Raw genomic sequence first — 27662 nt, forward strand, 5'->3', positions numbered from 1 at the left:
TGAATCAGAGCATTGGTGACCAGTTTTACACAAACCAGACACTCGCAGGCCTCACACAGGACTTCAAGACACTGAATACCAGTTGTGTGGTGACGGAGAGAGAAATAAAATCATACCGGGAGGGCTTGCAGGAAATGAAAAGAAACGTATCCTCAGATATTCAACGTTTAAACATTCAAGTGAATCAGAGCATTGGTGACCAGTTTTACACAAACCAGACACGCGCATGCCTCACACAGGACTTCAGGACGCTGAATACCAGTTGTGTGGTGACGGAGAGAGAAATAAAATCACACCGGGAGGGCTTGCAGGAAATGAAGAGAAACGTATCCTCAGATATTCAACGTTTAAACATTCAAGTGAATCAGAGCATTGATGACCAGTTTTACGCAAACCAGACACTCGCAGGCCTCACACAGGACTTCAAGACACTGAATACCAGTTGTGTGGTGACGGAGAGAGAAATAAAATCATACCGGGAGGGCTTGCAGGAAATGAAGAGAAACGTATCCTCAGATATTCAACGTTTAAACATTCAAGTGAATCAGAGCATTGATGACCAGTTTTACACAAACCAGACACTCGCAGGCCTTACACAGGACCTCAAGACGCTGAATACCAGTTGCTTTGGGATGAGGAAAGAGATCAAGGAACTTTCAACCGCGACGTATCCTGGAACGACAGAAGGTGAGACATTTACAAGAGATTTATTGCTTAATTACCATTCTATTTTGATATGGCAATCGAAATATATAAGAATAACATTAATTTGTTTGCCAGCCTAGGGTTCATATGACAGGCCAACATAGAGTTCACATGACAGGGCAACGTAGGATTAGGTTGGCATGGCAGCAAAAAGTTTCATGGACACGTCAACATGGAGTTTTGGCAGGAATAAATTAGCTTTATCTGATAACCTAGGGCTTACAATGTATGTAAACGTTCGATTAGCATGAAACCCTTGAGTTTACAAGACATGCAAACGTCAGCCAAACTAGGGCTTACAAGGCATGTAAGCGTTAATTTAGCAGGTATAGACAACCTTGGGCCTACAAGGCATATTAACGTGGAGGCACCAACCAGTGTACATAAAGGACATACAAGGCATATTGACGTAGAGTTAGCAGCTATGGCCCAGTGTATATAAGGCTTACAAGGCATATTAAGGTGGAGTTAGCTGGCACGAACCAGTGTACATAAAGGACTTACAAGGCATATTAAGGTGGAGGTAGCAGGCACGAACCAGTGTACATAAAGGGCTTACAAGGCATATTAAGGTGGAGGTAGCAGGCACGAACCAGTGTACATAAAGGACTTACAAGGCATATTAAGGTGGAGGTAGCTGGCACGAACCAGTGTACATAAAGGGCTTACAAGGCATATTAAGGTGGAGGTAGCATACGTGAACCAATGTACATAAAGGACTTACAAGGCATATTAAGGTGGAGGTAGCAGGCACGAACCAGTGTACATGAAGGACTTACAAGGCATATTAAGGTGGAGGTAGCAGGCACGAACCAGTGTACATGAAGGACTTACAAGGCATATTAAGGTGGAGGCAGCAGGCACGAACCAGTGTACATAAAGGTCTTACAAGACATATTAAGGTGGATGTAGCAGGCATGAACCAGTGTACATAAAGGTCTTACAAGGCATATTACGGTGGAGTTAGCAGGCACGAACCAGTGTACATAAAGGACTTACAAGGCATATTAAGGTGGAGGTAGCAGGCATGAACCAGCGTACATAAAGGACTTACAAGGCATATTAAGGTGGAGGTAGCTGGCACGAACCAGTGTACATAAAGGACTTACAAGGCATATTAAGGTGGAGGTAACAGGCATGAACCAGTGTACATAAAGGACTCACAAGGCATATTAAGGTGGAGGTAGCAGGCGTGAACCAGTGAACACAAGGGCTTACAAGGCATATTAAGGTGGAGGTAGCAGGCACGAACCAGTGTACATGAAGGACTTACAAGGCAAATTAACGTGGAGTTAGCAGACATGACCCAGTGTATATAAAGGTTTACAAGGGTTATTAACGTTGTGATAGCAGACATGACCCAGTGTACATAAGGGCTTACAAAACATGCACAAATTGGGCTAGTAGGTAAAGCCAACAGAGCATATTTATGTGGAGTCAGCAGGCAAGGCCCGGTGTCTATAAGAGCTTACATGTGTGCTTGTCTGTTTGAAAGCAAAGCAACACCAAACAACAAGATCAGCCAGTGTGTAAAGATCATTGACCACCCTGTATACCTAACCTCCACCCAGCTTGACAGCTGTTGCTCCATGCTTTTTAGTTTTATGCCTGGCATTATTTGTTTTAGTAATTCTCACGTATATAACACTGATGTTGTAAGTGCACTGCCTGTACAATTCGAGTTTCCACTCTGCTGTGATCGCACTAATTCATCTCTGTATGTCTACATATTTGAGTGAACTTACTGATTCAATTAGGAACTTGACTTCAGAGGTATAGTTGTCATGAATCTGATGAAATAAATCACCAGGTTATTACTATTGGGTGATGCCATGACAAACGCTGTGCATAGATAGAAACCCATGGTTTTTCTTCATTTATTTTTGTAGTACACGATTATCATGACATGAAATTAACAGGCGACTAACTACGACCATGGTATTGGAACAGGCGGACCACTTATGGCTACTGAAAATACATGTACGATATACTGGTTATATCGCCACCGTTTGTGGAGGAGGAGAAATTTAATCCATGGCGAAATATAACCACATAAGACAGTTAGAGACCCTTTGGAAAAGAAAACAAGTCGTTACTTTCTTGATCGTTTTATACGTCGCAGTTGCATAGCGCACGTACACTCGCACATAAATACAACATACATGATAACTATGGTGCACGCTTTCTCGGTATGTACGTCGCACCTAGAACCTTGATGCCGAGATCTTCACCTAAAACAAATTGCCTTTATATGTACAACAATGTTGACGCATGACATCACTACCGTTGACCTATTTCTTACAAAATGGCGGCTTCATAGACAAGGGGACGTATTATTTGCGAGGACTCAGGGACCGTGTGTACATGAATATGAGATATAAGTAATCAGAATGGTTCACACTATTTGTGTATTTATATACATTTTCATCGTTTACATTGTAAGATAGATAAGAAGCCAGAAATGCTGATAATTACCGTTGTCGTTCTGCGTGATTTTGAGTCAGTCATGGCGTCACGCTGGACGGAAACTTTGATGATTTCTTTGAGTTTAACTTACGTAACATTTACACTTTCTTAGTAAAGTACAGATTCTAGTACTTTTTTGGTTGAGCCTGCACCATAATCGCCAGCTCACAAAGTCAGCCGCCTAGTCCACTCAGCTACCGCGACGTGGATATCGTACTAGAATTTGTACTTTACCAACATGGCGTAATCCCAAATATGATATATGTTACATTTGACCACTTTCTAACTGGCATTGTGCAATTCTTTTGAGTTCCATTGCATTCCAAATCATTGCATTGTATCTATGTTTAATTTCCTGTCTTGCTACCATGCTCATTCTATACATATTCTAAAGGTACTAAGCCATGACGAGCAATGAATAGACGTCTGGATGTCGTACAATTTCAGAACATGCCATGCAGTGTAAAATCGGAATCTGTCATTGTTTACATTTGAAACAAGCGCAGTGTTTTGAGCACAGCGTTCGTTTTCAAATCAATTAGCTTTCGTTTTATTTTATGGAGAGAGTTGGTATTGGTGACGAAGACCAGTTGTAGTTTAATTCTAAAACGTAAGGGGAATGGGGCATCCTGTTGAATTTATCTTCCCTTCATAGGTGCGCTGTTCCGGACGGTCCAACCTTAGAATGACGACACATGTGTATGCGCGATGTATGCCGTACGTGTTACTATTACCAGGGATAATCTACAACTATACAGTCTCCCTGCTATTACATTTAGAGACAGTTGACACCTGCAGCTGTCACCTTCACTGGTAACGTTCACTCCTGTGCATTGACCGTATATCTATTCCCTCTCACGATGATACATCAAGTGTTATATCCTGAAACATATATTCCATGATTCTGTGATACACCTGGGATAGTCATGCCTGCTCACACTGCAAGAATGAATGGCGAAATGGCAGTTCGAAGCGAGGCGGTGGAATCAGCTGATGTATTACGGCCGATATGGGTGCATTCCTGTAATTCACTCCGGCGGGGAACTGATGTGCATGAAATGTGAAACGCTGATAGTTTTGTTATGTAAATTTCATGGGTGGTACAAGATGGGATTGAGTTTTTGACAAGACAAATATTTAGCAGGTACAGAGGGAAGTGAGAAACAATGGACAAGTAGTTGTAAAGTAACAGTGACGGACGAATTATGTCAATCATCACCTATATGCAGCCAATTTTCAAATGCGATAAACATGGACATAACTAAAATCAACTTTTTTATGTCTGTAACGGTTTGTGATGCATGAAATATAAAATCACTGTATGGATAAATAATGCACAAAAACACTGCAAAATTCTACAATGACCGCGTTTTAATTATTCTGATTTACGGGTATAAATTAAAATGTTTTGATTTTATTAAGTTTTAATAGAAGGAAATAATGTTGAAATACTAATTTATTTAATATACTACCTCGGACACAGAAGATCTAGAAGTAAAACCACCACTTGTTTAAATACTCATTCAAGGGCACTTTCCAAATTCTATTTTTCATTACACAACTAAACAATACATATATTCATATTGATAACATATTTCAGTCTCTAGCATATTAAATCACACGGTTAAGTGTTGTCAGCATCAAATGGTTTACATTTTCCTGCAGTGTCTACATAATAAAGTCAATATCTTTTCGCACACAATGGTTAAAGAATTACCGTTGGAAATAACTGAAGGGTTGATAACATATACAAAGCATTTTCATTGATGTCGCGACTTGCTAGTACAGCTAGCACTCGTTGGGGTTCTGTCATAGGAAATGCCGTGACAATATAACCGATTTTTCATGGCGTTTTCAGTCTTTATTTATATCGTGTCAAGTCGCACTGCTCTTGGAAATAAAACAAACCATGCTTTTCTCCTCAAGCAAAAATCAAAGCAAAACGTGTCAGTTAATGGCTTTTTGTCGTCACCGATAGGCATTTTTTAAAATGAAGGTGGCCAGGGCAACGTGTAAACGTGGTTCTGTCTGTGCATGTAGCAAGTTGTCGCAGCGCACATTGAGTCGGGAACTAGAACACAAGCAAGAAGTTGGACCATGGCTTATATATCATTTCACAAGGAGAGTTATTTTCAGAAAGTGACTTTTCAGGCTTTTTTTTGAGAATTTCGAATTTCAAGCTGATACGTGATTTTGTAAATACTATCCAAGATAGCGGAAAACACACTTCGGCGTTCGTGTAAGTGTATTTCCGAAAACATCTGGGTTCATCGGCAACGGCAGCAGTGATTTCATGAAAACCTGATATGTGATTTTTTAAATCAAATACACCCGCTAATTATCCTGTTTTGACACTTCGCAAAACAGCAAGTAATGCTGCGATAAAAGAGCTATATTTACGATGAAGCCCGTTTTGAAATCACTCTGTCTGAGATAATAGTGAATGGTATCACAAAACAGGAAATTACCCACAGAATTCAAAACTGTGTAATATGTTTGTGTGCTTGATATATTTAGAATTTTATTTGAATTTAAACTGAGGGTTAAAGTGGAAGGACATATATGTTCCTGTGGCACCCAGGGGGCTAAACTGAGGTGGGAATGTCTGCCTACACGTAGGACAACATACATTAAAACCAGCATACACTAAATCTGGATATCTTTATTTCACACTAGACTGAGATGTGGAAAAGCGTCTGTACTAAACGCAACAGGTTCAGAAAACCAGTTAGATTTTCCAGGTTATACTTAGGGGTATTTGCTCAATTCAAGTCCCTCAATGTCCTTGTTTGATAGAGTGATCGCAACTATTTGCACCTAAGCCTTTGAGGTCTACTAATATCCAGGTATGACCTATTTTGAAAGTGAACTTATATATCTTTTAAACAAATAAATTAGGAATTAAGCAATACAAACAGTCGGTGAATTACACCAAGTTCAGAAGTGTCCGATATGCTAATATATGATTGTCCATGTCATGCCACAGGTAACGCGAACTGTATCATAAAAACTGAAACAAAACTAGAGAGCAAACATGGGACGATTGGAAATATTTCCATATCGATTTGTTGATCAGTCCAAGTAGTCGAGCGCCAAACGTTGTCGTGCTCCTAACCTAACAGGTCCAATGATGTCATAGCTGGCAGGTCTGCTTCGTGGCGTCGCCAGTCAAAGCATTTCTCAACTAGCAGAGAGATGTGTCGCCCGTGTTAGGACGTACGTTATTGGTGGGCAAGTTCTGAGCTTATGATTTTAAACTGATTTGTGGAATTAGATGAAAGAGTCCAAATGTATATTGCATGACTGCTGTAAAGCAGCATGAATGTTGCAGGAACCAAGTGTTTGCTTCACACCATGTTTACACCCAGACCTGTGCTTAGCCTGTCATCGGCGGGGGACGATGGAGGGTCGGGGAAAACATAACAACGCAGCGTTTCACCTGATAGACTCGTTTTATTTAATCAAATTATGTACTCTTTCCTACCGTTAACATTGACCTGGTGGGATTTACCTCCTACATCCGCCCATTCCAATATTTCATTTCAAATGTATTGTGTTTTTTACTCGGGGCTGCTGCATTGCATTGAATTTGTGAGAGTTTCACAGAGTTTGACACAAATTACAACTGTGTTGCACAAACATCGAGTCAGGTTGCCCTGTTGTTCTTCACACTGATAAACATTAGTGTTAATGTGCTTCAATTTAGAATTTACAGAGTTGCCTAAAATAGCAGGTACACTAAACAGAGAGTCTAGGGTTAGGACGTCTAGGAAAGGCAATTTTTAATATTCCAGCCACGGTTACTGAATTCAAACTAAAACGGTTGTCATTCCATAAAGTAAAAGTGCTGAAGTAATTGTTTGTTTATATATCAACACACAATGTGAAAATAATATATACTCATATATGAAGTCCTCGTATTCGTATCCCTAACCTACCCTAGCCCTGAGGGTGAATTGACTGTTTTGTTTACACCGTTCAAGTGTATATTTAACACAAAACAACCCAAAAAAAGTCAGACATCTATACAATTCAAACATTTCAGCAAATAGGGTCCCAACTGTTATCAAATAGTCGATGCGCAATGGACAGCTTATTAAATTTACTAAATGAAGCTGTGAAAATATATTTAGGAAATGAAATATCCATCAAATTAAACCATCTGTTATAGCAGATGTATTTGGACATAATATTGAAAGGCAAACATTTGTGGAAAGCAGAACCTGAGGTCAGTAGTCATAGAACTATTTTATGTACATGCATAGTTTTCTGATTAAAATACTGCCTGTTTCAGCTTCGACTGACCCCAGCCGGAACAACACGTTTCCATCGGCGCCAGTAACGACACAGGACCTACAGGGTAGGTGGGAAAACCAGGAAAAAACAGGAAGTGCAGTTGTTAATTCTCCCTGCATTTACCACACTGATGTATATGCCCGTGGTGATTTTGACTTCAGGGATGAATCTCACTCCAGTACCGATCGACGTTGTCAATCACAGAATTTCGAACTGTAAAAAATAATATAAGGAAGTATCACTTTTTTCTTGCTTTAAAGACTTACCTCAGTCAACTTGAAAGATATATGATTAATACTCCTTTTCCATAAGATATGTATTTAGAATATAATCATACATAATATTGAAAGGCAAAACATATAAGGAAAGGCGAAAACAGACCAGCAGTAGAAATGCTTATGTGCTATGTATAGTGTTCTGAACATCATGTTCACTGTTTCAGCCTCCACGACTGACGAGAGTGAGTATCTGACACCCAGCAAGACGGTTCCACCGACACCAGTGACGACACAAGACTCTGATCACCATGGTAGGTTGGAGAACCCAGCAGCAACAGTATACTGGCTTTATCAACTCGTAAAATGCAACAAACGTCAACACTCTCAAGCCGTATACAAAATAATGCAGAACATCTGACTCTAACAGAACGTTATGTATTAAACACACCATCATTAATTCCAGAAACCACATGTTGACATTCCCGTCATTTTGGATTGTTGTCAGCCATGATGGAATTGTTTAAATGACGTAGCAATGTCTGAGTCACGTATCAACATGATGTAAACATTGTAGATGTGTGACAAATATGTCTGGTGTACATAGTTTACTTTGTGTTACAGCGACTCCATCACCTGCAGCAGGCCGCGACCTCTACGACGCCAGCAGTCGCGGTGACCTGGAGAGAGTGAAGCGGATCCTGGCCGAGGGTGACGTGGACATCAACTATAGAGGACAGTGGAGCAGGACACCGGTGATGCAGGCAGCATGGAAGGGACACAGGGACGTGGTGGAGTTCCTGGTGGGTAGAGGGGCTGATGTGTCACTGGTGGACAGTAACGGTAATAATGTCCTTCACTTCGCCTGTGCAGGTGGCGACCTGGAGACGGTGAAGCTGATACTGTCCATGAACGTGGTGAACATCAACAGTAGAGGATGGTACAACAAGACACCGGTGATGATGGCATTAGGGAGTGGGCACAGGGATGTGGTGGAGTTCCTGGTGGGTAGAGGGGCTGATGTGTCACTAGTGGACAGGAACGGTAACAACGTCCTTCTCTGGGCCTGTATTGGTGGAGACCTGGAGACAGTGAAGCTGATACTGTCCCTGAACGTGGTGAACGTCAACGCCAGGAACAAGAACGGGCGGACAGCGGCCGACATAGCGAGAGGCAGAGGATATCAGCGAGTGGTGGATCTCCTGGTGTCACGTGGTGCACACTGAGTCAGTGTCGGTGTGGACAGAGACGGAGCACATGTCGTTGCTGATGCGGTGTGGTGTGGGTCGCGATTCAAGTGATTTCCTGTTTTTCTTTTTTAATATAAATAAACGTTGTTGAATGTAATGTCAGACATTTTGTCATGTTTTGTCTTTGGAACCTCGCATGATCAGGTAGGAAAATTGTAAACTGAGTATAAACACAAACGCTGAGTGATTGTACATAAATGTCGCCCGTCTTAACGTAATTCTGTGTTAATCTTAATAATTCTGTTCACAGAATATCGCGAATCGTAAAACAGACAACAACAAACTGTTTATTTACATGTCGATGCACTCTGTGACCTAAGACTGAGCCGAGGTTCACCCAGCTGACGTGGCCCCATTTGTACAGTGACAGTGTCGTCACACTGCTGGTGACGTCACAGACATACAGAGGTGCTGGGTCGTCTTCTCAGCCAGCATATATAGCGGCACGCTGCCTCAAAACACAAGCAGCGTTTCTCAAATACCATGTCGTCACTTCTGCTTAACAAAGGGAGAATGGTAGTCCATAGCTGATTACTGTAGGATTTAACCAGTTCGGTTATTTGACTACACTCATAATATACAAAATTAAACTGAAAACAATCATCACCCGAAACATCCCAGTTTTATTTATTCGTGGATGCCATAAGGACAAATAGATCCACCCACTTCTCTGCTTCACAATCTAACATACTGTTTTCAGTTAAAACACAATAATTGCTGAAATGACCGGCAGTTATAATGTACGTCGTAAATCTCGCCGTTTTGATATATGACGAATTCTTGGCATCGTTTACTGTATGTATGCATACAAGTGTAAATATTGGATATTTATACATAGAACTCAATTTTGAGTGAGTGAGTTTAGTTTTACGCCGCACTCAGCAATATTCCATCAATATGGCGGCGGTCTGTAAATAATCGAGTGTGGAACAGACAACCCAGTGTTCAACAACATGAGCATCGATCTTCGCAATTGGCAACCCATGACATGTGTCAACCAAGTCAGCGAACCTGCCCACCCGATCCCATTAGCCGCTTCTTACGAGAAGCATACTCGCCTTTTAGGGCAATGCGCCTTTAAATCAATTCCCATGAACACGTGTAAAAGGCCTATGAAGAAATTTCAAGTGAATACCATCCAAATTCCCATCAATATCGACCAAATTATTACGGTGAACATAACTTTCAGAAATGAATTATCAACATGATTTCCCCTAAATTTTAGAAAATTCATTAAGTAATGGTTTTATCCATATGCGTGAGTGAGTGAATTTAGTTTTCCGCGGCACTCGGTAATATTCCAGTGAGTGAGTGAGTTTGTTTTTACGCCGCACTCAGCAATATTCCAGCTCTATGGCCCCAGTCTGTAAATAATCGAGTCTGGACCACACAATCCAGTGTTCAACAACATGAGCAATCTGCGCAACTGGGAGCCAATGACATGGGTCATCCAAGTCAGCGAGCCTGACCTCCAAATCGCCTTTTATGGCAAGCATGGGTTGCTGAAGGCCTATTCCACCCCGGACCTTCACGGGTCGTATATCACGCGGTTTAGGTGATAAATTTCATTACACATTAATCTCCCCGGTCTTTGGACAGCCAGAGAAATCAGGTGACTGACAAATATTTCAAAGCAAAACCAAACCTCTTTTAAATGAATGTACTTTTTAATAGTCGAAAACTAGGAAATCTTATTAAAGTGTAAAACCATCATGTTCCTATCTAACATAAACAGATGAATATTATACACTTAGATGTATGTTGTCAGTGCTCTCAGTGACCAATCTTGTATACCTACATATGAAGATTTATGTCAAATTTATGTTCCGCTAACTGTGACCAGCTGTGGAGATCGATGTCCATGCTGTTAATCACTGGATTGTTTAGTCCAGACACGCTTATTTACGGAAGCATAGCTAGAATATTCCAGAGTGCGAGGTAAAACTAAACTCACTCACTCACTCTTGTCGCTGATTGCGGCCCTAGAGAAAATATTTTTCAGTTCAGGTAGATGTTCCGGTCAAGCCAATAAGAATATAAACCATAGCAGGTCCCACCTTGTGAATGCTTAGCTCGATAGACGAATAATACCCAGGTCAATCGAATTTTAGTTATAGTTCCCTGTGGATACGTAATGAAGGTAAGAGGCCATGCTTTTAAGAGTCACATATTAGCATTAACAAACCGGGTACCCATTCATTGCTGGTGAGGGTTAAGAAAGCGTTAAGTCACTTGCCATGTGTTTCGGTGTAGAGCAGGACCGGAGACCAAGAGGCTAAGGGTTCTGCTGGCGAGCACTTTCCCAACCGAGGAATCACAACGACTAATGTATTTTGACATTATCTGAATCGCTGCCAATACACGTCTCTATCGCCGTGTATGGACCAACTCACTCACTCACTCACTCATCGCCGTGTATGGATTACCTTTAAATGAAATCCATGACAAGCTGTACATCTTTCCTTTCGTGGAGATGCAGGAGGCCAACATAACTGCATTCTTATTCTCATATTTTCTTTGTGTTACCAAATCCTCTTTCCATTGTGGAGTCAGTATTCCGCCTGTACATTTCTGAATAACGTATCCATGGTTATCCAGGAACCAACCGATCCATTGGAGATGCTGATAATCAACACCAGTAATCAAATCCTAGACTAATGCCTAATCTCTGAATATAGATAACGTTGATACAAGAAAACTCGTGTAAATTGTAAAGGATCCCCTAGGAGACCAGAGGAATTCTAGACTTGCTTCATTTAGGGCTTTAGCATTGCAGAGAGGGCTTGGAAGTGGGGGAGGTATTGTGGTTCAGGGACTGAGTGAGACTAATTAAATCCTTGCTGCCCGACTCAAAACAAATTTACTTTTTATTTTGTTGTCAGGAATCTAAAGCTGGAAGTCGACATTCTGTCAAAATATTCTAGTCAGAGCCACACAGACGGGTGAGTGATATCATGAGCATTCTCAAATTATCGAGAAAATGCTACAACGCATAAAGACGCCTGATACAATTCGGCCCGTCAAGGTGAGAGAAACCCGCAATTTGCCAACACAAATATGTAGGAACGTGTAACGTGGCGCATCTGATCTTTAAAACATATTGTAAAAAACAGCGCAAATGAACAATAACATGTTCTTACAACATGTAACTTGGCACGGTGCAGTTTCTGCTGCTAATCTCAGACTACAATACAGTCTTTGAAGCACCCAGTCTGGTGCTTTCCTTTCTTACCTGAATTCTCAGGTGAAAACTTAAATTCCGAAGTCAGTGAGGAGTCTTGAACATTGTGAGTGGGTCATGTTGAGCATTGTGAGTGTGTGTTGTTGAGTGAAGTGATGGGGTTATATTGCAGTTTAAAAGTGTAATATATGTTTAAATGAGCGTAATTGAGTAAAGTAGCATTAAGTGTAAAATACCGCTTGCGGTAACAGAATAACGCTGTGTTTTAAGTAAGTGCGCAATGAAGCTCTGAAGAAGTGAAAGAGATTCTTTATGAAGAGAGAAGTGCAGCGCCGGGGAAGTGAGAGGGTGGTACTGTTTTAACTTAATTAGATATTTTTGTTCAGTATTGCATGGCCATTAGTAAGTGAACACTGGGTGAGTGAGTTATGTTTTATTTCAACTGCGCAAAAGTAAGAGAGTAAGTAATACTTTGTTGTAAGTAAATGAGTAATTCTATTTGAGCGCATCAGTATGTTAGTGTTACAAAGTACGTAAGTAATGCAGCGATAAAGAAGTGAGTGATCGTATCTGTTTACAGTATGTTAGTGTTACAAACAAAGTGGGTAAGAGATGGTGTCATAACTGTGATTCATGACCTGTTGTTATCACTGTGATTCATCACCAGCTGTCATCACTGTGATTTATCACCTGGTGTCATAACTGTGGCCTGCTGTCTTCACTGCGATCCATCACCTGCGGTCTTCACTGTGATTCATCACCTGGTGTCATAATTGTGACCTGCGGTCTTCACTGTGATTCATCACCTGGTGTCCCTAATGTCATTCATCACCTGGTGTCCAGACTCTGATTCATCACTTGCTGTCTTCACTGTGATCATCACGTGCTGTCCTCACTGTGATTCATCACCTTGTGTCCCCACTGTGTTTCATCACCTTGTGTCCCCACTGTGAGTCGTCATCTTCTGTCCTCACTGTGATTCATCACCTTGTGTCCCCACTGTGTTTCATCACCTTGTGTCCCCACTGTGAGTCGTCATCTTGTGTGCCCACTGTGATTCATCACCTTGTGTCCCCACTGTGAGTCATCACCTTGTGTGCCCACTGTGAGTCATCACCTGATGTCCCCACTGGGATTCATCACCTGGTGTCTCCATTGTGATTCATCACCTTGTGTCTCCACTGTCAGGCATCACCTGGTGCCCCCGCTGTGCGTCATCACCTTGTGTCCCAACTGTGAGTCATCACCTTGTGTCCTCACTGTGAGTCATCACCCGGTGTCTTCACCGTGATTCTTCCCTTGTTGTTTTGTGTGCTTGGACTTATGTTTCTTTTTTGGTAGAATCAAATTCTACAAAAATCGGATCGATATTCAAATACCTAATGACAGGCAGGATCTGATGTCTGAGGAGATGTATATGATTTTGAAGTGTCAATGGCCCAAGAACTAGTTTGTGTTTGAGGACCCCTGCTCAGTGACATGAGCTGTTCAGATGGAACAGACTGTGAAAAGTGTACCGGCTCAGTATGAATCTAAAGTTTTAAAGGCGCAAGAACTGGTCTGGGCACAGTGATCTGGGCTGTTCATATGGAATAGACTGTGAATAGTGAGTGAGTGAGTTGAGTTTTACGTCGCACTCAGCAATATTCCAGCTATATGGCGGTGGTCTGTAAATAATCGAGTCTGGACCAGACAATCCAGTGATCAACAACATGAGCATCGATCTGCGCAATTGGGAACCGATGACATGTGTCAACCAAGTCAGCGAACCTGACCACCCGATCCCGTTAGTCGCCTCTTACGACAATCAGAGTCGCCTTTTATGGCAAGCATGGGTTGTTGAAGGCCTACTCTACCCCGGGACCTTCACGGGTAGACTGTGAATAGTGTACCGTCCCAGTCTCGTCTACTGAACGTGAGGTACTGTTTTCACCTAGCCAGATATGTCTGGAGGTAAGGTGGACACAACACTGGATATATCCATGGATGTAGGTGCCAGATGTTGCGTTCCGTCAACCGCTGGTGCACATCTCTCCCCGCTTGGCTATTTTGTCGTGTTCACACGTCGACACTGCTGCGTGTATTACCTTACCGTGTCTCCAGAGATGTTGTTGTATATCGATGATCACTCTTTGTGTGCTATTCCACTAAGCATGCTCATGACATTCCAGAACGCTGTTTGTCAGCAGTCTGTGCCACCGTTATAGATGTATAATGCATAAACATATACTGCTGTAACTATGCATTAAATCCCTAAGACACGCAAAACCAAGTTTTGTGTTGTTTAAAATCACGGCATTTCAGGCGTGGCGTCTTCACTTAATATGTATTCTATAACATAATACACAACTGAGACACTGTAATAGTGAGTGAGTGAGTGAGTGAGTTAGTATTTAACGTCACATCGGCAATATTTCCGCCATATTGTGACCAGACACTGTAATATGACACGAAACATGCATGCTGGAAGCAGAGATACACGATATATCCTGTAAAATAACAAGTAGTTTTAGTTGTAAAATAGCACGAAGCATATGTGTTGTGACTTATCATAAAAGTTTAGAGTGGCCACATCTGAGGTTTTCTTCCGCTTCATGACCGTGGCATTCACGTTTGGATGTGCCGCATCAGCATTTCCAACTAGTTGGGCGCAAGCTCTACACACACTACTGGTGTAGCGTGTGGTTCCCCAGGCTGGCGTTATTCCAGACACTTCAGTCGAGCTATATAAAAGCTGTTTACCCAGCGGCGAGGCAGTTGCCTCCCTAGCTGCGTGTTGTTCTGTTAGAACAATGGAGCTATCAACAGTTGTATTCCTGAGTCTTGTACTGTGCGGTATGGGAGATGTACATGCTGGTGACAGTTTGGAAAGTCTGACTATACGTGTGGAGGTAGTTGAACAAGACCTTAGCCTTTGGAAATTTTCAAATACTAAAACTGTGACTAAACTGACGAAGAAATTTAAGGTTTGGGAGGAGTCCCTGAAAAAAGAACTGACTTCAACAATACTTCCTTCATTGCTAAAACCTCTCGTAGAAAAAGAGATTACAAACATCCTAACTGAAGATGATATTGGGCATCGGATCACCGGACAAGTTCGCGAAGAAGTTCACAGCTTAAAGAACAACATGCAATACATAAAGACACAGCTTCGAGCAATAACACGAGACTTAAAGCATGTTGAGCGGGAAAGAGACACCTACAGAAAAAGTGTCAGAAAACAACGTAGCGAGTTGACCAAAGACATCCGGGCTGTTCAGATGCAGGTGAATCAGACAGTAGTTCGTGCAACCTCACGAGCACGGATGCTGACATCACGACTCAATCAGATCATTGGTGACCTGCTTGAGACAAACCAGACACTCGCTGACCTCACACAGGACTTCAAGACGCTGAATACCAGTTATGTGGTGACGGAAAAAGAAATAAAATCATACCGGGAGGGCTTGCAGGAAATGAAGAGAAACGTATCCTCAGATATTCAACGTTTAAACATTCAAGTGAATCAGAGCATTAGTGACCAGTTTTACACAAACCAAACACTCGCAGGCCTCACACAGGACTTCAGGACACTGAATACCTATTGTGTGGTGACGGAGAGAGAAATAACATCATACCGGGAGGGCTTGCAGGAAATGCGGAGAAACGTATCCTCAGATATACAGAGTTTAAACATTCAAGTGAATCAGAGCATTAGTGACCAGTTTTACACAAACCAGACACTCGCTGGCCTCACACAGGACTTCACGATGCTGAATACCAGTTGCTGTGGGATGAGGAAAGAGATCAAGGAACTTTCAACCACGACGTATCCTGGAACAACAGAAGGTGAGACTTTTAGCAGGGATTTGTTGCTTAATTAACATTCTATTTGGGTATGGCAATCGAAATATATAAGAATAACATTAATTTGTTTGCCAGCCAAGGGTTCATATGACAGGCCAACATAGGGTTCACATGACAGAGCAACGTAGGATTAGGTTGGCGTGACAGCAAAGAGTTTAGTGTACACGTCAGCATGGAGTTTTGGCATGAATAAATGAGCTTTATTTGATAACCTGGGCTTACAATGCATGTAAACGTTGGATTAGCATGCAACCTACGGTTTACAAGATATGTAATAAACGTTAGCCAAACTACGGCTTACAAGACATGTAAGCGTTAATTTAGCAGGTATAGACAACCTCGGGCTTAAAAGGAATAATAACGTGGAGTTAGCAGGCATGAACCAGTCTACACAAGGGCTTACACGGCATATTAACGTTGTGATAGCAGGCATGACCCAGTGTATAAAAGGACCTACAAGGCATGCAAAAGTTGGGCTAGTAGGTAAAGCCAATACACCATATTTATGTGGAGTCAGCAGTCAAGACCCGGTGTATATAAGAGCTTACATGTCTGCTTGTCTGTTTGAAAGCAAAGTAACACCAAGCATCAAGATCAGCCAGTGTGTCACGATCATTGACCACATTGTATACCTAACCTCCACCCAGCTTGACAGCTGTTGCTCCATGCTTTTTAGTTTTATGCCTGGCATTATTTGTATTAGTAATTCTCACGTATATAACGCTGATGTTGTAAGTGTACTGCCTGTAAAATTTGAGGTTCAACTCTGCTGTGATCGCACTAATTCATCTCTGTATCTCAACATATTTGAGTGAACTTACTGATTCAGTTAGGAACTGGACTTCAGAGATATATATATTTCTCGGGAATCTGATGAAATAAATCACCAGGTTATTACTATTGGGTGATGCCATGACAAACGTTGTGCATAGATAGAAACCCATGGTTTACTTTCATTTATTTTTGTAGTACACAATAATCATGACATGAAATTAACAGGTGACTGACTACGACCATGGTATTTTGAATAGGTGAACGACTTATGGGTACCGAACATAAATGTACTGTATACTGGTTATATTGCCACCGTTTGCCGAGGAGATATTTAATCCACGGCGCAATATAACTATATAAGACAGTTAGAGACCCTTTGGAAAAGAAAAGAAAACAAGTCGCTGCTTTCTTGATCGTTTTATACGTCGCAGTTGCATAGCACATGTACACTCGCACATAAATACAACATGCATAATAACTATGGTGCACTCTTTCTTTCTTTCTTGGTATGTACTTCACACCTAGACCCTTGATGCCGAGATCTTCACCTAAAAGAAATTGCCTTACATGTACAACAATGTTCACGCATGACATCACTACCGTTGACTTATTTCTTACAAAATGGCGGCTTCATACACAAGGGAACGTATTATTTGCGAGGACTCAGGGACCATATGTGCATAAATATGAGATTGTGAGATATAAGTAATCAGAATGGTTCAGACTATTTGTGTATTTATATACATTTACATCGTAATTTAGATAAGAAGCCAGAAATGCTGATAATTACCGATGTCGTTCTGCGTGATTTTTTGTCTGTCATGAAGTCACGCTGGACGGAAACTTTGATGATTTCTTTTGAGTTTAACATTACAAACATAACAAAGTGTAATCCCAAATATGATATATGTTACATTTGACCACTTTCTAAATGACATTGTGCAATTCTTTCCATTGCATTCCAAATCATTGCATTGTATCTATGTTTAATTTCCTATGTCTTGCTACGATGCTCTTTCCATACATATTCTGAAGGTACTAAGTCATGGCAAGCAATGAATAGACAGACGTCTGGATGTCGTAAAATTTCAGAACATGCCATGCAGTGTAAAATCGGAATTTTCCATTGTTTACATTTGAAACAAGCGCAGTCTTCGCGTTCGTTTTCAAATCAATTAGCTTTCGTTTCATTTTATGGAGAAAGTTGGTATTGGTGACGAAGACCAGTAGTTTAATTCTAAAACGTAAGGGGAATGGGGGATCCTGTTGAGTTTATCTTCCCTTCACAAGTGCGCTGTTCCGGACGGTCCAACCATAAAATGACGACACATGTGTATGCGCGATGTATGCCGTACGTGTTACTGTTACCGGGGATAATCTACAACTATATAGTCTCCCTGCTATTACATTTAGAGACAGTTGACAACTGTAGCTTTCACCTTCACTGGTAACGTTCACTCCTGTGCATTGACCGTATATCTATTCCCTCTCACGATGATACATCAAGTGTGAAAAATATATTCCATGATTCTGTGATACACCTGGGATAGTCATGACTGCTTACATTGCAAGAATGAATGACGAAATGGCAGTTCGAAGCGAGGAGGTTGAATCAGTTGATCTTTTTCAGGTCATGTTTGTCGTTTTGTTGACGTTTTGCAATCGGTAATTTAAGTTTGGCACTAGATGTCTCAGTGTCACACATTTAAAACTGCAGTGTATTTTCATTGTATATGTACTCAAATCCCTTTAGTATTACGGCCGATATGGCTGAATTCATGTAATTCACTACGGCGGGGAGCTGATGTGCATGAAATGTGAAACGCTGAAAGATGGCACAAGATTGGATTGAGTTTTTTGACAACACAAATATTTAGCAGGTACAGAGAGAAGTGAGAAACAATGGTCAAGTAGTTGTAACATAACAGTAACGGACGAATTATCTCAGTCATCGCCTACATGTAGCCAATTTTCAAATGCGATAAACATGGACATAACTAAAATCAACTTTTTTATGTCTGTAACGGTTTGTGATGCATGAAATATAAAGTCACTGTATGGATAAATAATGCACAAAAACACTGCAAAATGCTACAATGACCGCGTTTTAATTATCCTTTAGTTTTAATAGAAGGAAATAATACTAATTTATTTAATATACTACTTCAGACACAGAAGACCTAAAAACACCATTAGGTTAAGTACTCATTCATGGGCACTTTCCAAATTCTATTTTCCTTTACACAACTAAACAATACATATATTCATATTGATAACATATTTCAGTCTCTAGCATAATAAATGGCACGGTTAAGTGTTGTCAGCATCAGATGGTTTACATTTTCCTGCAGTGTCTTCATAATAAAGTCAATATCTTTTCGCACTATACATGATATCTGCACTGTACAATGTTGTAATTCTGAGTTTTTGTATGCTGGTGCATGTGTACTTTAATATTACGTTACACATGCATGACCTTGTTTAGTCATTGTCCATATTATCTATTAAATTTCTAATAAAATAAATAAATCCAGAAACATATCTTCATAGAATAATTGTGGGGTCAAATTCGAATGTATGTCATCTAAAACATATATTTGACATTAAATTCATTTTGTGATATTACACCCATAACCTAAAGATTCTTTAAGAACTGTTGAATGAAAATCAGAATACAAAGTATACAAATTTAGATAATATATGGTGTGTCATGGGAAACATTTGTCAGCGTAATGTTACCAAACCAAGAAACACATGTGCAATGTAATAATATAGTCTGGTTCATAATTATTGAGAATTTTTCTTCTTACTTTGAGCTATCCTAACACCTCAACTGATTCACTGATACTTAAAACTAAGTAATGGTATAAGGGAAGTAACTCATCTTGGCCTACTGAGTATAGTACAATTAGAGTTACCTCCCCTGAATTTGTAGCAGACGTCATTTTCCTCAGCACTGTCAACAATGTCTGCTGAAGATAAAAGAAGGTTGAAATTTGATTGATCTTGGATGGGAGAAAAAGACTGGAATTCCTTCTCCTCTCATGAAACAAGAACATAAAGACAGGCGTGTTGAGTGGTGTTTGGCACATGAAAACTTTGACTGGGAAAATGTGATTTTTACTGATGAAAGCTCAATATGTGTATATCCCAATAATGTGAAAATATGGACAAAGTCTGCGTCAGCACCATTGTATCGACGACCTAAATACAGCCCAAAGTTTCATGTATGGGGAGGGATATCCTTATTAGGAACGACCCCGCTGTGTGTGTTTGAGGGAAATCTGACAAGTCAACGCTACACTAACATATTACATAATTTTCTCCTTCCAAGTGCACATGTGTTTTATGGAAATGACTGGATTTTGCAGCAAGATAATGATCCTAAACACACCGCAAAACATGCCAATCAGTGGTTTCAGGAGAAAAATGTGACTGCATTACCATATCCTGCATATAGTCCTGACTTAAATCCCATTGAGAACATTTGGGGGATGATGAAGGAATGTGTGAATCAAAAGGGGTTGACAAAAATTGAAGACAAGAAGAGAGAAGTGGTCCGATACTGGGACAGCATAACTCACGAGACACTAACCTCTCTGATAGGAAGTATGCCTACCCGTCTTAGACTGTGCCGTGAAGCTCAAGGAGACTTGATAAAATATTAAATTGTTACCTACACAACATGAAAAGGTCAGTTCACTTTCACAATACATTCAATTTTATCTGATTTGTTCTCGTTTAATAATATGAAATGCTTTAGCTATTCTCAATAATTTTGAACCATACTGTATCATACACGTCCGCTTGGGTGGTCAGAATTATATGTGTTTTATTGAGACAATTGAGGTGTATGGTTTTTGCTTAAGTAATTTACATATATAAATATACAGTAGTGTCAAAATTTAAAATCAAATGAGGAACTGCTTCTCAGAACGTAATTTATAGATTTGTAACTGTTACATTCTATACGGAATCTCGCCAATTGTTGGGATGTGTAACAATCACAAATTGGCGAGACAGACCTTCCAGGAATGGATTCAGTATTCGTTGGTTGGAGTTGTATCTCCGATTTTGTTTCTTACATTGAGATCGGCATTAGTATGGGAACTATTTTCAAGATTTTAATGGCTAAAGAATTACCGCTGGAAATAACTGAAGGGTTGATTACATATACAAAGAATTTTCATAGATGCACTAAGTTGAACTTCTATGCTACTTTTCATGGCGTTTTCAGTCTTTATTTATATCGTGTCAATTCGCACTACACTTGGAAATTAAACAAACCATGCTTTTCTCAAGTAAAAATCAAAGCAAAACATGTGTCAGTTAATGGCTTTTCGTCGTCACCGATAGGCATTTTTTAAAATGAAGGTGGCCAGGGCAACGTGTAAACGTGGTTCTGTCTGTACATGTAGCAAGTTGTCGCAGCGAACATTGAGTCGGAAACCACACCAGAATTGGACCATCACTTATATATCATTTCAAAAGGAGAGTTATTGTCAGAAAGTAATTATATGACTTTCGAATTTCAAGCTGATACGTGATTTTGTAAACACTATCCAAGATAGTGGAAAGCACACTTCGGCGTTCGTGTTAGTGTATTTCCGAAAACATATGGGTTCATCGGCAACGGCAGTAGTGATTTCATGAAAACCTGACATCAGTGATATCATTATTTTGGTATTTTTTAAAACCAATAAACCCGGTAATTGTCCGGTTTTGACATTTCACAACACAGCAAATAACGCTGCGAATCACGATTTTGTACTGTTTCAAAGGGCGATATTTAAGATGGAGCCTGTTTTAAAAGGTAATTTAAATCACTTTAGCTTTGTCTTAGATAATAGTGAATAATATCACAAAACAGGAAATTACTCACAGAATTCAAAACTGTGAATTATATTTGTGTGCTTGATATATTTATATTTTTATTGGAATTCAAAGTGAGGGTTGAAGTGGAAGGACATCCAGGAGGCTAGACTGAGCTGGGGAATGTGGCATCCTGGGGGCTAGACAGAGCTGGGGAATGTGGCATCCAGGGGGCTAGACTGAGCTGGGGAATGTGTGTCTACACGTTGCACAACATACATTATAACCAGCATACACTAAATCTGGATATCTCTTTTTCACACTAGACTGAGATGTGGAAAAGCGTCTGTACTAAACGCAGCAGGCTCAGAAAACCAGTAAGTCTTTCAAGGTTATTCTTAGGGGTACTAGTATATAAGCTCAATTCAAGTACCTTTATGTCCTTGTTTGACAGAGTGATCGCAACTATTTACACCTAAGCCTTTGAGGTCTACTAACATCCACTTATGAACTATTTTGAAAGTGAACTTTTATAGTTTTTAAACAAATAAATTAGGAATTAAGCCACATAATCAGTCGGTGAATTACACCACGTTAGGGAAGTGTCCGATATGCTAATATACAACTGTCCATGTCATGCCACAGGTAACGCGAACTGTATCATTAAACGAAAACAAAACTAGAGAGGAAACATGGGACGATTGGAAATATTTCCATATCGAGTTGTTGATCAGTCCAAGTAGTCGAGCGCCCAACGTTGTCGTGCTCCTAACCTAACACGTCACAATGACGTCATAGCTGGCAGCTCTGCATCGTGGCGTCGCCGGTCAAAACATTTCTCAACTAGCAGAGAGATGTGTCGATCGTGTTAGGACGTATGGCAAGCCGTTTTCACTTTTATTAAGATATTAAAGATATTTTGAATTGTTTTAAAGATATCTTAAACTGAATTGAAGATATCTTGAATTGAATTGAAGATATCTTGAATTGAATTGAAGATATCTCGAATTGAGATAATTATTGATATCTCCAATAAAACTAAAGATATCGCGAATTGAATTAAGGATATGTTGAATCATATTAATGATATCTTAAAAAGAATTAATGATATCTTGCTTTGAATCAGAGATATCTTGAAATTAATGAAAGATATCTCAAATAGAGAAAATCTATTAAGGGATTACAGATATCTGAAATTGTTTTAAAGATATCTCGAATTGAAGATATCTTAAATTGCATTAGAGATATCTTGAAATAATTTAAAGATATCTTGAATAGATTCAATTTCAAGATATCTTCAAATACTTCCGGCTACATATCCTTAAATACTTCCGGTTCGGAAAATGGCTAGTGACCATGCATGTACACCTCGCACATGCCGAGAGCCGAAAAGCCGTCTTGTACTGTCAAGACATGATCCTGCATCGCGGCCGAGAACACCACCTTTGTATATCCTACCCAGATTCGTCGCTACATGGCCGAAATAATGCCAATGCAACGTAAAAAATCACCACAACCCTCTTCAGATTCTCGTGGCCGACTACCCCTCGTATTTTCTCGTGACGTTCTAGAAATATTTCACGTAGGGTTTTGACTAAAACGTTGATATCGATGTACTCCCAGATGTCATATTTTATGACCATGAATTTAGATAATAATAGGCCGGTAAACCGTTCAATTCTTGTATCAACGGTAGCCAGGTGGCTTGCTGACATGTTGTGCGCATGCGCCAAGTTTCTATAGTCCGTTTCTGTATGTGTTCAGCATTGGCGGCACGCAATGTTAGCAAATATTCCCCAAAGTTAGATTTCAAAATCCAAGCAAACTTAAATTCACGATAAGCAATTCAATAGTAACTGTTATTACAGTCATGAAGTGTATTTCTCTGGACAGACTCACCGGGTGTTTACATTACAGTTTCACTGGCCCGTGTGCCAAATCACAGGGCAATGTTCTAAAGAGCTGTGGTTGTGAGACAATATTTGTATATTAAAATTTGTACATTTAAATCAAAGCTGTTTAGACAATAAGAACCTGGGAATCCATTAGCTTCATCTCTAATATCAATATGTTTATACCTTTAACGGGAATCAGGTTAGATGTATACTAATCAACATACATATACAACGATCTTATGAAAATGTGCGTCAGAAAAAGACAAATATATTAACTTAAACAACTTAACCACAAGTGTTACAATTGTATAAATCATTTACTGGCATCGTTACAAATGAAACCCGTCGTTAAAACTACTCATTTCGACATTTAAATGCCTTAAATCGACCTTTTTGACAAATTTTAACTTGCGATTCAACCAATCGGAGGGGCGGCCTCCGTGAATTAATGTGATTTATACCTATGTGGGGCACTGTAGAATTCATGTACATTTCCGAGGATAATTTGTCTTGTTTACTGGTTTGTCTAAACACAATTTCTCAAACTGAATTTAACCCGTGACGCCACGATTTTTGAAAAAAATGTAGCAGCGCCCAGTGGCTAACATCCGCCAGTCTGAGAATGAATGCCATTAAGGTGTATTTCCACCGAGTAACAAAATCGAAAGTACTTTCTACTGGTAGTAAAATACGCATTTAATTGGTGTCCTATAGGATTTTGCAGGACATTGATTAAAATATAACAATTTCACTCTTGAAAGCGAGGTGAGTGTCAAACTCCCTTTGGTCATTAAGCATTTACTACAACTAGTTGGTACTTTTGTGTTTTTGTTGTTGTTTTTTTTGTCGTGATCAAAACAAATCTTAAACAGCATTTTCTATCTTTAAGCAAGGGAGGGTCCAGCCATCGGATTTAAAATATACCACGGGCTTCTTCAACGCTCGCTTCACAAACAACCAAGTAAGCAGGAACTGCGGGTCCGACGGATGTTTGTGCATGGTGACACCGTCACCCGACCCCTGGTTTGAGGGCATAGCAATGATTGCAGGTTTTTGTTGACGTCGAGAAATCAGCAAAATTACGGACTTGTTACACATTTTATATACATGTGTAAAGCTAACCGAAAACCCTTCCTTACATGACGTCACAGCGGTTCGCTGCAGTGTTCTGGCGACAGATGTACTTAACCTGTTTGTGGTTTCGGTATTAACTAACCACAAGCTTTTCAAAGAATGAATTTGGTGTTCCGCACAAAACTAACCAGAAGTCTTTTATATGTTAATGGTTAAAAGTTTATAAAAAACCCAGAAGTTTATTCGTTCTTTGAAAGTGAAAAACGGCGAAAATGAAAGCTCGAATGAACATTGCGCACCGCCACTGTAGAACACTATCAGAAACAGACTATAAAAATGTGGCGCATTGCCACATGTGTTAGCTCGCTAGCGATGATACAGGAACTGACTCAAAAAATTACGAGGGGTAATAGACCTCGAGAATGTGGGTAGAATTCATACAGGCGGTGTTTTCGGCCGCGATATATCCACAAATGTATTACGCTGTGACGTCATGTAAGGAAGGGTTTTCGGTTAGCTTTACACATGTATATAAAATGTGTAACACGTCCGTAATTTTGCTGATTTCTCGACGTCAACAAAAACATGCAATCATTGCTTTGCCCTCAAACCAGGGGTCGGGTGATGGTGTCACCATGTACAAATATCCATCGGACCCGCAGTTCCTGCTTAATGGGTTGTTTGTGAAGCGGGCGTTGAAGAAGCCCGTGGTATATTTTAAATCCGATGGCTAGACCCCCTCTTGCTTAAAGATAGAAAATGGTGTTTAAGATTTGTTTTGATCACGACTAAAAAGGCAAAAAAACACAAAAGTACTTACTAGTTGTAGTAAATGCTTAATGACCAAAGGAGTTTGACACTCACCTCGCTTTCAAGAGTGAAATTGTTATATTTTAATCAATGTCCTGCAAAATCCTATAGGACACCAATTAAATACGTATTTTACTTCCAGTAGAAAGTACTTTCGATTTTGTTACTCGGTGGAAATACACCTTAATGGCATTTATTCTCAGACTGGCGGATGTTCTTCAATTCTACAGTGACCCACATAGGAATAAATCAGGCCGCCCCTCCGACTGGTTGAATCGCGAGTTCAAATTTGTCAAAAAAGGTCGATTTAAGGCATTTAAATGTCGAAATGAGTAGTTGTAATGACGGGTTTCCTTTGTAACGATGCCAGTAAATGATTTATACAATTGTAACACTCCCATTCAAGGTATAAACATATTGATATTAGAGATAAAGCTAATGGATTCCCCAGTTCTATTGTCTAAACAGCTTTGATTTAAATGAAGTACAAATATTGTCTCACAACCACAGCTCTTTAGAACATTGCCCTGTGATTTGGCACACGGGTCTGTGATACTGTAATGCAAACACCCGGTGAGTCTGTCCAGAGAAACATACTTTATGACTGTAATAACAGTTACTATTGAATTGCTTATCGTGAATTTAAGTTTGCTTGGATTTTGAAATTTCAATTCAGTTTAAGATATCTTTAAAACAATTCAAGATATATTTAATGCCTTCATAAAAGTGAAAACGGCTTGCCATATGGAAAGCAGAACCTGAGGCCAGTAGTCATATAAATATTTTTTTGTACATTTATAGTTTTATGATTAAAATATTCCCTGTTTCAGCTTCGACTGACCCGAGCCGGAACAACACGTTTCCACCAGCGACAGTAACGACACAATACCTACAGGGTAGGTGGGAAAACCCAACAGGCAGGAAGTGCAGTTGTTAATTCTCCCTGCACACTGATGTATATGCCCGTGGTGATTTTGACTTCAGGGATGAATCTCACACCGGTACCGATCGACGTTGTCAATTACAGAATTTCGAACTGTAAAAAATAAGATAAAGAAGTATCACTTTTTTCTTGCTTTAAAGACTTATCTCAGTCAACTTGAAAGATATATGATTAATACTCTTTTTCCATAAGATATGTATTTAGAATAAAATCATACATAATATTGAAAGGCAAAACATATAAGGAAAGGCGAAAACAGACCAGCAGTATAAATGCTTATGTGCTATGTATAGTCTTCTGAACATCATATTCCCTGTTTCAGCCTCCACGACTGACGCGAGTGAGGATCTGACACCCAGGAAGACGGTTCCACCGACGCCAGTGATGACACAAGACTCTGATACACACGGTAGGTTGGAGAACCCAGCAGCAACAGTTGTACTGGCTTTATCAACTCGTAAAATGAAAAAAAAAATCAACACTCTCAAGTCGTACACAAAATAATGCTACAACTTCTGACTCTAACAGAAAGTTATGTATTAAACACTCCGTCATTAATTTCAGAAACCACATGTTGACATTCCCGTCATTTTGGATTGTTGTCAGCCATGATGGAATTGTTTAAATGATGTAGCAATGTCCGAGTCACGTATCAACATGATGTAAACATTGTAGATGTGAGACAAAGATGTCTGGTGTACACAGTTTACTTTGTGTTACAGCGACTCCATCACCAGCAGCAGGCCGCAACCTCTACGACGCCAGCGGTCGCGGTGACCTGGAGAGAGTGAAGCGGATCCTGGGCGAGGGAGACGTGGACATCAACTATAAAGGATGGTACAGCAGGACACCGGTGATGCAGGCAGCATGGAAGGGACACAGGGATGTGGTGGAGTTCCTGGTGGATAGAGGGGCTGATGTGTCACTGGTGGACAGTAACGGTAATAACGTCCTTCACTTCGCCTGTGCAGGTGGCGACCTGGAGACCGTGAAGCTGATACTGTCCATGAACGTAGTGAACATCAACAGTAGAGGATGGAAGAACAAGACACCGGTGATGTGGGCAGCAGGGAGTGGGCACAGGGATGTGGTGGAGTTCCTGGTGGGTGGAGGGGCTGATGTGTCACTGGTGGACAGGTGGGGTAACAACGTCCTTCTCTGGGCCTGTATTGGTGGCGACCTGGAGACAGTGAAGCTGATCATGTCCATGAACGTGGTGGACATCAACGCCAGGAACAACGACGGGAAAACAGCGGCCGACATAACGAGAGACTGGGGACGTCAGCGAATGTTGGATCTCCTGGTGTCACGTGGTGCACACTGAGTCAGTGTCGGTGTGGACAGAGACGGAGCACATGTCGTTACTGACGCGGTGTGGTGTGTGCCGTTCACGTA

General features: G+C 40.4%; 1 protein-coding gene across 1 annotated transcript; it reads left to right on the top strand.

Moving 5' to 3' along the window:
* The first annotated feature begins 465 nt into the window (after nucleotides 1–465).
* On the top strand, nucleotides 466–27662 carry LOC137260075 (inversin-like). Its single transcript, XM_067797767.1, has 5 exons — nucleotides 466–687; nucleotides 7466–7531; nucleotides 7910–7996; nucleotides 8307–8800; nucleotides 27076–27662. Exons 1-5 carry the CDS (start codon nucleotides 495–497, stop codon nucleotides 27589–27591), a joined length of 1356 nt encoding a protein of 451 aa, XP_067653868.1. The 5' UTR covers nucleotides 466–494; the 3' UTR covers nucleotides 27592–27662.

Source organism: Haliotis asinina, chromosome 13 (assembly GCF_037392515.1).
Source record: "Haliotis asinina isolate JCU_RB_2024 chromosome 13, JCU_Hal_asi_v2, whole genome shotgun sequence".
Taxonomy (NCBI): domain Eukaryota; kingdom Metazoa; phylum Mollusca; class Gastropoda; order Lepetellida; family Haliotidae; genus Haliotis; species Haliotis asinina.